Source organism: Marmota marmota, unplaced genomic scaffold, assembly GCF_001458135.2.
Source record: "Marmota marmota marmota unplaced genomic scaffold, marMar, whole genome shotgun sequence".
In the NCBI taxonomy this organism is placed as follows: Eukaryota; Metazoa; Chordata; class Mammalia; order Rodentia; family Sciuridae; genus Marmota; species Marmota marmota.
The window spans coordinates 19,771,457-19,782,518 of record NW_026000185.1 but is presented as its reverse complement, the minus strand read 5'-3'; the positions used below and the strand labels follow the sequence as shown (position 1 = coordinate 19,782,518).

The 11,062-nt window shown below is 44.7% G+C and overlaps 1 protein-coding gene and 1 non-coding gene across 6 annotated transcripts in view; one reads left to right on the top strand and one right to left on the bottom strand.

Moving 5' to 3' along the window:
* Nucleotides 1-58: 58 nt before the first annotated feature.
* Nucleotides 59-11,062, top strand: part of Xpo6 (exportin 6) — a 98,219-nt gene continuing 87,215 nt past the window's right edge. For 3 of the 5 annotated variants that reach the window (XM_048789705.1, XM_015491195.2, XM_015491194.2), the window contains exon 1: nucleotides 59-694. Coding sequence is in view for 4 of the 5 variants with exons in the window: in XM_015491195.2 (XP_015346681.1) it covers nucleotides 692-694 (3 nt within the window). In the remaining variant the exon portion in view is untranslated. The remainder of the gene's footprint in view (nucleotides 695-11,062) is intronic. The other 2 variants (XM_015491197.2, XM_015491196.2) reach the window with 2 other exon arrangements.
* On the bottom strand, nucleotides 8,794-8,866 carry Trnav-cac. The gene has a single exon. It is a non-coding gene; the product is annotated as a tRNA-Val (tRNA).

Here is an 11,062-nt window from a genome sequence, read left to right as displayed (position 1 = left end):
TCCGCCCTCCTTCTTGATTCCGGATTGGTGCCGGGTTCCAGCGCCGCAGCCTGGCGGCAGCGCTTTGGGGCCGCCCGGCGTTCGCCACTTCCGGCGCGTTGGGGCTGTGGTCCGGGGCTGCCGCGCGGCGTGAGCGGGCAGCTCCGGGGCGGGCGCGCGCAGGGATGCCCTGGGGGGGCGGCGGCGGCCGTGTGGGCTGAGGCGGTGGGGACAGCGCGGGGCCCCGCGGGGCCTCTCTCCTGAGCCGGCCACCCGGGCCGAGCCGCTCCGCCGCGGCCCCTTCAGCCTCCGCCCCTTCAGCCTCGGGGCCGGGCCCGCCGCCGCCTCTGTCCGCGGAAGCCGGGGAGCCCCTGCCTGGGCCCGTAGCCTCCCCCTCGGGGGTCGGGCCCGGGCGGGGGGGCCCCGAGCCGCTGCCCTCCTTGCCGGCCTCGGAGCCCCATTTCTTGCTTTTTCAGTTTTCTTGGGGAGGAACGGGTGGGTCTGGATGAATTGCCCCGGGGGTCCTCCATGAGGTGGACCGGGAGGCCGTGCTCCTTTTAGAGGGTCCCTGCGGGACCGGGTGGGGAAGGGGTTGCCTTTGCATGGTCGGGGGACTTCCCGAGCTTGCCGGGACCATGACCTGAACTGTGCGGGCGGGACGTGTCCGAAGCCCTAGAGCCAGCTCACCTGAGCCGCCCCCTCCCCGGCCAGCATGGTAAGTGGAGTGGGACCCCCCGCCCCACTGAGGGCCCTGCCGCAGGGGTGGGAGTGGGTCCCGGGGCTGCTGAGCCATCGTTTCTCTCCCCCGGGCGGGGAGAGGCGCGTGCCGAGCCTGGCTGGTGACACATGCGTGCAGGGTGTGCAGCCCCGGCTGTGCGCTCCCATCCCCCCCAGGGATGTCTCAGGACTGGGAGGGCCCTGGAAGCGCTGCAGGCACAACCCTTGCATCTCCTTGTTTGCTTCCTTCATAATGATAATAACTATCATTTACTTATGGAGGGTTTTCTGTGTGCCCAGGGCCTGTGCTAAGTGATTGACGGGTATTACCTAATTATCACACCAACTCCTTTGATCGGAAGTGGGGAGACTGAGGCATAGAATCATTAATTACCCGGCTCAAGGTCAAGCGCTTTTTAAGTGGCAGTGGCAGTGGCAGTATTTGAACCTAGGCATCCTGACTTGAGAACTCCTCCGGGTTCGGGGAGAACATCGTGTCCAGGTGTAGGTTTATATATATGGGAAAACAGCAAGATTTGCAGAGGTCACTTGGATGATAGCAGAGTCGGCAGGAGTATCCCCTGGACCCACAGCAGCTGTTCTTCATGCTGCGAGCTCTCTGGCCTTCTCCCTGGTAGTGTTGGAAAGCTCCGTCCTTTCTGATCCTGCTAAGAAGCCTCTAGAGGATATCTTCCTCATTTTCCTGAGCCATAAGTATTCTCAGTGCTCCTTTAGATTTGTGTACCGCCATCTATCTATAGAGCATTGTCTTTTTACTTATTTTTGTGGTGCCAGGGATGGGACCCGCGACTTTGTGGGTACTAGGCAAGGCTGTATCGCTGAGCTATATCCCCAGGCTGAGCATTTGTCTTTTTGCAATTTTTTTTTAATCGAGCCTTATCTGTCCATTGCAGTAGACTCAACTGTCTCAAAGGTGAAGTTGTCTGAATCTTTATCTGCCCTAGTTCTTTGCACCGTAGTAAGCCCATGGTGAGTAGTTAATTGCCCAGCCTGTGTTTGGGCACATCCAGGGCTAGCTCTGTGCTCCTCAAGGCCACTTGTTTTACCGCTGCCAAGTTAGTGGAGTAGTAGAGAAAGGGATGCCGCTTCTGTGACACAGCCAGTGGAGGTTTGAAAACTTTCAAGGGGCCTGCTTGTGGTTTGGTAGGTCCTGGAGTATAGAAAGAGGATCTATGTCATTGACCTTTTCCTCATAGGGCTTTTATCCAGCTGGATAAAATACAGCCATTAATGTCCAGCAGCATGGCATAAGTCGTACTCACACACTCTGTCTCTGTACGTGTAAATTATGCGTTTATATGTGTGCACACATACTCTGGTGGCAGACGAATAAAGCTCTTTGAGTTCCAATTTTCTTATATATACAGTGTGGAGATAGGAATTCTCTAAATAATCCAAAGGTATGAGATACATGTAACATTTAGCAACCGAGGAAAGTAGTACTCCTTTCCTTCATTTATAATTTCAATAATTAAAACATTTCTAAATTATTCTTTCAGTTTTTAATTTTTGTTTTTTAGCTCTGGTAGAATTTACATAAAACAAAACATTTTACCTGTACAGTTAGTTGAGTGGCATCACATACATTTACGTTGCTGTGCAACTTTCTTGGCCATCTACTCCAGAAGTTTCTCATCTCCCCAAACTGAAACTCTGTACCTTGGGCATGAACTCCTAGTCCCCTCTGTCAGCAGTCCTTCTCCTCTGGGGCCTTGGAAACCATCATTTTGCTTTCTGTAAATGTGACTACGTTAGGGCCCTCATGGAAGTGGAATCATACAGTATTTGCCCTTTGGTGACTGGCTTATTTCACTCAGCTTAATACCTTCAAGTTCATCCATGTCGTAGGGTGTGTCAGTTTCCTTCCTTTTTAAGGCTGAATTCCATTGTGTACGAGGCACATTTTGTTTATCCATTCATCCGTCAGTGGATACCTGGCTATTGTGCTTAATGCTGCTGTGAATATGAGTGTACAGCTATTTCCGTGGATTTTACAAGGCGACTATATGCCACATCCTGGAGAAGGCACCGAAGGAGCCAGACCCCAGGTACCTCCCAGGGAACTTAGATCACCGTTTGCACCCTTGTATTCAGGTTTCACTTAATTGGCAGTCAGTAGAGCACTGGAATGACCACCTTTGAGTAATTAATTGTAAAGTTGTTGACTTCTTGACCTCTAGTAGATTTTTTCCCTGAGGTAAGTTGTGATCAACCTTAGTTATTTAAGCACACAGTGAGTGGCCACTGTGGATGTGAGGTGAATGATCACATCCTCTTTGTGTCTCTGATGCCAGTGGGTTGCCTGTAGTTGTTCCAGGGGTTTGGGTGGGGCAGGCTTTCCCCCCTAAAAGCCAGGAAATCATTGCCTGGTTTGTGTCTGTCAAGAGAAGGGTCTTTTCCCTGGGATCACAGCTCTTAATTCAAAGAATTCTTTCTTTCTTCATTTCTTACTGATTTACAGTTTGACTTTTAAGAGTGTTGGTTGGTCTAAGTTTGAGCTTTTTTAATATCTTTTTAAAACATCAAGTCTAGGAAGACTTGAAGAAAACTATCATTTATTAAGTATGCAGTGTGCATGTCAAATATGCAGTTTTTCATTTAGCCATTCAGTATCAGTTCACCTCACCAACCTGTTAGGTCACATTGTTGCTGTTACTACCAGAGGAAGAGATTAATAGACCTGCTCTAGGATGGAGCTGGCATCTGGACCCATGGTATTGTATTCCAAATCCTGTGTTCTTCACATTGGGGCATGTCATGGGAAAGATTATCAGGAATGTCACTGAACTGTGTACTTGTTTAGTTCTGAGATAGATAGTGGTGGAGCGTAGGGAGAATGGGGGAATTTCTTTAAACTGTCCCTCCAGCAGAAGAGAATTTGACCTGCATATTTACAGCCAGTTAAATGAGAATGGTAGTTCCAGTACAGAATTAGTTAGCTGTACTCTAACTCCATTTGATTAAATCATCATTTTTTGTGGAATTCCCATGAGATTTTAAGTGGTGTAACATGTTAGAGGTTCCTACTACTTCTCTGAAGAGTTGTTACTTAATATTGAATGAGCTGCTGCTTAAAACGGAAATTTTGTGCAAAATTGAATCTTTGCTTAAGTTAGTATTTCTTTTTTAGTTGCTTAGAAATTCCATTGGTTACAAAGGCTTATTTATTTATTTATTTATTTATTTTTTACGTCCCAGTCCGTGAATGGTCCCTGTAATGGAGACAAAATCAGACTTTAAATTTGGCCACTCACATGGTGTGTCATGGTGCCAGATTGTGTCCACAGTGTTGTGTGGTACACAGTGCTGTGTGAGGCACAAGGAAGCCACCATGGTGGTGTGAGCAGATGCAGGGAAAGGTTCAGCAGAATCTAGGGGTTCTGTAGTTCTGTCACATCATTAGAGATAGTTTGGGTGACATTTAAATATCAAGAAGTGACTTTAACAGCTTTTGGAAAAATTGGTGCATGACATGGTTCAAATGATGAAATTGCCTGGTAAACAAAAACTCCTGTTAATGTATGTAAAAGCAATTCTCAGCATTAAGCCCAAAGCTTTTTAGTATCTCATACATTTATGAAATATTTTTTGATTTCTGTTTCAAACTTAAAATCTCAGGTGCTGTGACTACAGTATAACAGTGTGTTAGTTAATGTTAAATATAGGTTAGTTTATGCCAGCTATTTTACATATATTAATTTACTTTTTCTTCTAAACAATGCTAGGAGGTAGAGGCTATATTTATATCCCATTTTGTTTTTTTTTTTTTGTTTGTTTTTTAGATGATGACATTCAAGACACTAAGAAGTCAGGCAGCTTCCCAGAATTACACTGCAACCAAGTGGTAGAATTGGGGTTCAAACCCAGGTAGTCTGGCTCTGGAGTCAGTGCTCAGGGTGTAGGAAGTGTTTGTTTAGCATGCTCAAGGCCGTGGGCTCCCTCCCCTGCAGTGCAGAAATGTTGTTGCTTATAACTGTTACACTTTCTGGGTAATTGTCCTTGCCCCTGAGGAGTCAGGTTAGTGGGGAAGAGGAGATGGATATTCTGATGAATACAGGGCCTGTGGTGAGAGCTGTGGAGAGGAATGCTTTGGTACTAAGGCATGTTGCCATGAAGGTACCTGGGGACAAAGAATGCATTGAGAGCCCGGGTGAGGGTCAAGGAAGGCTTTCCAGGAGGGCATATTTGAGTCTTGAAGGATAAGGAAGAGTTTGATAGTTGAATAAGGAAAAAAAGGGCTTTCAAAGCAAATGTCATTTACATAAAGATCAGATATGTATCAATAAAGATAATAAAATAATGGGTGTCAGGTGAGAGTGAAGGAAGGAGTAAATGTTGAGTGTTTAGGACTTTCTGGGGCTTTATCTGCACACATATCTTACAGTACACAAACATGCTGTGTTTTTCTCATCTTCAGAATTCTTCATTCATACTTTGAAGGGTATTGCTCCATTTCTTTGTTCCCTTTTCAAGGAAACTTCAGGAGAGTGTGTTCTATACCTGGTCTCTAGTTCTTTACTTTGTGTTCTGTCTTAAGCTTACTTGACAAAATTCCTCCTGCCTCTGTTACTGACTCCAGTGGTTGTCTCTTAGCCTTCATCTTATTTGATCAGTGGCATCAGACAAATCAGACGTTCCCCCTTCACTTAAATATTTCTTTACTTGGCCTCCAGGACACTAAGATGTGCACTTGATTTCCTCCTCCCATCTCCTGAATGTTTCTTCCCATCTCACTGATCTGGGGATGGAACTGAGGAGGAATGATGTTCTAGCATTTTTAAATTTTGAGACAGGATCTTGTTAAGATGCCCAAGCTGGCCTTGAACTTGTGTTCCTCCTTCCTCACCCTCTCTGGTCCCTGGGTGGACAACACCACCCTGGCCTTCTCTCTGATCTTTAAACAGTTGGAGCACTCCAGGCCTCAGACTTTGTGAACTCTTCCAGGCTACCATAAGCCAAGAACTCTAATCCAGGCCTTTTTCCCCAGCTCCAGTGCTCATATATGCAATTGCCTGCTTGACAGACTTGTCACACTTTCTTTCCTGCAGGTGCTGTTACTGTTACTCTACCCTGTGCTCACTCTGTTCAGCTTCCCTGGCCCCCTGTCCTTCTAACCTTCCGGATGTGCTCCTGCTCCAGCTTTGGTCTTGCTGTTGGCTCTACTGGCCTGTTGATGCGACTAAACTTCTTCAAGCTTCCTCAGAGTTACCTTCCCAATGAGGTCTGCCCTTACCAACCTATGTAAAATGGTAATCTCGATGGGCGTGGTGGTACACACCTATTATCTCAGGTGTGGAAGGCTGAGGCAGGAGGATTGTGAGTTCAAAGCCAGCCTCAGCAAAAAACGAGGCATTAAGCAACTCAGTGAGACCCTGTCTCTAAATAAAATACAAAATAGGGCTGAGGATTTGGCTTCGTGGTCGAGTGCCCCTGAGTTCAATCCCTGGTACCCAGGAAAAAAAAAAAAAAAAGGTAATTTGTGGGCTGGGGCTATATAGCTTTAGTGGTAGAGTGCTTGCTTTCATGTGTGAGGCCCTGGGTTCCTCCTCAACACCATCAAACAAATCAAAAAAGGTGATCCCATTTCAGAATGCCCAGTTCCTCTGACATCCTGCTTTACTTCTTTTTGTAGCATTTACAGGTTTTAAATATTTTATATACTTAAGGCTTAGTTGTATAGTCCATTTTTTGTTGTTTCCTGCTAACATATTAGCTTTGTAAAGCTAGGGATTTCTGTTTTGTTCACTGATGTATCTCTAGTGTAGAACAGATTCCCAGCGTAGCACACAGTTACATGGTGGTAGGAATGAGTGGAGGCCTTAGGTGTTCAGAGGGGGTTTCAGAGGTTTCCTTGGTGATTAAAAGTTGCAGAGAGGATATTTGAGAAGAGAAGAGAGTAACAATAAGATATGTAATGTTAAGAAAACACTGGAGGACTGGTTTGGCTGTGGTGCTGGTTTATGAAAGGAGGTGGAGGAGGGCCATAATGTTAGTTTATGGCGAGGTTGTGGAGGGTCCCCTCGGCTACCCTTGGGAATTTGGCTTTGATTTTTGGCTGATTTTTCAGTCCATCTGTTGTATATAGGTTAGATTGGTGTGTGAAGCTAGATGTGACACCATACCTGTGTAGACGTGACAAAGGCCTTTTCTCAGATGTGGAATTAGGAATGGAGAGGAAGACTTTTACTCAAAATAAGAGAATTGTCCCTTAAATCTCTCAACTGATTTCAGAGTGTAAGGATGAAGGGAAGAGCCTACACTTTAGCCTGGAGATGGGAATAGTGAGAAGTGTGAAATAGTTGGTGATTTGGAATTGGAGGAATGGAAGCGATGACATTGACCATTACACATGGTAAAGTGTTGGTTTGTTGTTTGGCAGTGCTGGGGATGGAACCCAGGGCCACACACAGTCAGAAACAAAGCTGACAGGAAGAGATGACAGGAGACGGCCATGTGCTGATAAGTAAGGGTTTGGCTGTGTGGGCTGCTGTGTGGAGAGGGAGGTAATTGGTACCTGGCTGGAGGAGGATGATGGATATTTTAGGGAGTTGAATTGTCAGTGTACACGGCTGCATAAAGGAAGGCGTGATGGCATGCACTAGGGTGAAGAGGGAGAAATTCTGGACAGTATAGCTGCATCTCTCTGCCCCTGTTTCTCTTCCTTCCTTTCCTTCTTTCTTCCTTTTTTCCCCCCAGTGCTAGGGATTGAACCCAGGGCTCTGTGCCTGCTAGGCATGTGCTTTCCCATAGAGCTGCGTCCCCAGCCTCACCTCTTAACTTTTCAACCTTCCCCTACCCATTTCCCCCCATATTCTACAACCCATTGTGGACTGACTTTAAAAAAAAAAAAATCTTACTGTATTTCCCCTAAGATTCTTTTATTCTTTTTTTTTTTTTTTTTTTTTTAATTGTCACATATTTGTGGCGTAAAGTGTGATTTTTTTTGGTGGGGGGGCGGGGAACCAGGGATTGAACTCTGAGGCATTCAACCACTGGGCCACAACACCAGCCTTATTTTATATTTTATTTAGAGACAATGTCTCACTGAGTTGCTTAGTGCCTCGCTTTTGCTGAGGCTGGCTTTGAACTCCTGCCTCAGCCACCCAAGCCACTGGGATTATAGGCGTGAGGACCAGCACAGTGTGATATTTTGATACACATATACCATGCGTAATGGTCAATTATATATCCATCACCTCAAACAATTATTTCTTTTGGTGAGAGCATTTAAAATCCTGTCCCCTATCTATTTTGAAATATATAATAATTGCTTACTGGCAGACGGACTTTTTGTCTTGATTTTTCAAGATTGCCTATAACCTTAGTGTGCTGAGTCCAGTTTCCATCCATAAGCCATTTGAATTCTTGTGGCCTTTGGCAGCTACTGTCTCCTTTTGTTGAGACACTTGTTCTTGGCTCCCTTGTCTTTCACGTGTTACTTTCTTGGGTTAGTCTCCCTGATCTTTTCTTCCCATGACTTCCTATTCTGGAAGAGTGAAACCCTCCTCTCTAGGCTTGGATATCCACTTAAGTGTGCATTGAATTATTTGAAACCCATCATTTCTCTTCTGGTTAGTCCTCCTCCCATGCCCTAGTTCTGTTAATGACCTTATGTACCAGACTAGTCATAGACCTTGAGTCATCTTTAACTTCCTCCTCTCCTTTAGCCCCCACTCCCAGACCTCTTGATGATGTTACTGTAACATACTGTGCCCTGACTGGTTTTCCCTTCATTTCCTCCACTTGGGTGGGACTTCGTTGTCTTTTGCTTTGATTGTTGCTGTCTTGGCTGGGCTGTGCCTTCCAGGTTCTCCCTTCATCAGCCCATCTCTGTGCCTCTGTCAGAGCTACTTCATAGAGCTCAAATGGGAGCCTGCCACTTGACCCCGGTCCTTCACAGCAGAGGGTCCCCATTGCTCTCAGAGAGCAGGTTTCCATTAGGGCAGAATAGTGGAAGCACACAGGCTCTGGGTTTTCACAGACAGATTGACTTTCAGGCCGCAGTAGGGAAGAGGATGACTTATTAAATACTTAAAGTGATTTATTTGGAATATCTTTTTTGTTTGTTTGTTTTTTTGGTGGTGCTGGGGATTGAACCCAGGGCCTTGTGCATGTGAGGCAAACACTCAACCAACTGAGCTATATCCCCAGCCCTTGGAATATCTTTAAAGATTTCCCAAATTATACCTTGTTCTCCAGCCACAACAAACTTCTTGTCATTCCAGACCATCCAGCACACTCCTGTGCTTCTCTGACTTTACTCTTGCTGCTGTTTCTCTGCTTGTCCTTTTCTTGAGGGAGACTCATCCATCATATTCATGGTCATCATAAGCATGTCTTTGAAGCTTTCTAACTCCTAGTTTAACATACATTATCTTTTATTTTTTTTGGCTTTTATTATTTTTATTTATTTATTTTTATTACATAAGAATTACAGGACTACATTCTTGTAGTGATGTTCAGAAGTTTGAAGAGAATAATATGAAACCTGTGCCTCCTTTATGCTCCCTCCTCTCCATCCCAACCCAAGTCTGGTTCTCTTTAATAAAAGAGTCCATATCAGGTGAGTCTTCCTCCTTCCTCTCTGCCTCTCCAGTGCCTAGTAAGGATTCAACAAGCATTTATTTGGTTCAGTCAGGAGTGAAAATAAATCCAAGGAGGTCAAGGTGGCCCTTGAGATTAGAAATGATGAAAGTAGCAGTACTTGGAGAGACTGGTAAAATTGAAACAGTATGAATGTAGTTACCACCCTGTTTAACCAGAATCCAGCCAGTGAGCAAGGGCAGTGGTTAGGGCACTTGCTGTGTAGATGGTGTGCTCAGAAGCCCCAACAGCTGGGGGTGGGGTCAGGTGAGGTGAGGCAGTTGGTTGTAGATACCTAGGAAAGCCACAAAGCAGAGAATCAAGGGAGGTGGAAGAGGCCAACGGGAAGGAATTTAGAGGAACAAAAAAATGGGTAGTTCATAATTACATTCTGTGCTAGCCATTGCTTGCGGGCCCTGCTGCAAACTCGTACTCCACCTGTTGACTCTCCCATAGCCACCCTGCAAGGTGGTTATTATGTTCCCATTTTACACTTGAGGAAGATATGGACACTGAGGCTCAGGGGAGGGTAAAGTTAAGTTGCTTGTCAAAAATTTACATAGTGAGGGCTGGAGTTGTGGCTCAGCGGTAGAGCACTTGCCTCTCATGTGTGAGATCCTGGGTTCCATCCTCAGCACCACATAAAAAAATAAATAAATAAACAAAATAAAGATTAAAAAAAAAGAAGCTTAAAAAAAATTTACATAGTGAGTTACATAGCTAGGTTTCAGACCCAAGGTTCCAACCCCCAAACACGTGTTTTTTCGTAGATCATTAGATTTCTTTTTAACCCTATGCATATATACGTAGACATATTTACTTGAAATATAGCCTATCTACTTATATTGTCCCATGAAAACAGTGCATCTAGCCAGTTAAACTTAATACCTGAAAAAATTTGCCTCATAGTAGAAGGGTTCAGATGGTCAGCATTGGCTAATAAATAGCTATCTCTGCATGTCCTATAATGTGATAGAATAGAGAAAGTGGACTGTTGAGGGCACAGTGGTAGCTGGAATAATGGAATTGACAGAGGAAAGTTGCTTTCCTTGAGTTTCAGTTCAGATAAGCCCATTAAGCTTAGTCTATGCAGTAGGCTCACTTAAATCACAGCAGCTTTCTGTCGTTTTATATTAAGGTCATAATAAAAACTGTCTCTGGTCTAGGACTCTCTCAAAAGGTTAGGTGGAAAAGAAAGGCCATCATTGTTTTCTCAGCCAGTAATTAGACCTGGGAAGTGTTTCCTTTTTTTTTTTTTTTTTTTTTAGAGGAATAACTACATAAAAAAAAAAATTTGTGTGTGTGTATCCGTGTGCCTGTCTGACCATTTTTCCAATACTGGGGATTGAGCCCAGGGCCTCACTTCTGCAGGCAAGCACTCTACCTCTGAGCTACATACATCTCTGTCTTTTTATTTTTTTAATTATTATTTTTTAAAAATATTTATTTTTTAGGTGTAGATGGACACAACATAATGCCTTTATTTTTATGTGGTGCTGAGGATCGAACCTGTGACCTGCCCGTGCTAGGCGAGCACTCTACCGCTGAGCCACAATCCCAGCCCCACATCTCTAGTATTTTATTTTGAGACAGGGTCTTACTAAGTTGCGCAGGTTGACCTTAAATTCCTGCCTCAGACTCCCAAGTAGCTGGGATTTCTAGCTCCTACTTTAAGACATATTATCTTTGATTTTGTTTAGTTTAGCAAGCCTGCACCACTGTGTGCCTGGCTGAAATTTTTTTTTTTTTTTTTTTTTTTTTT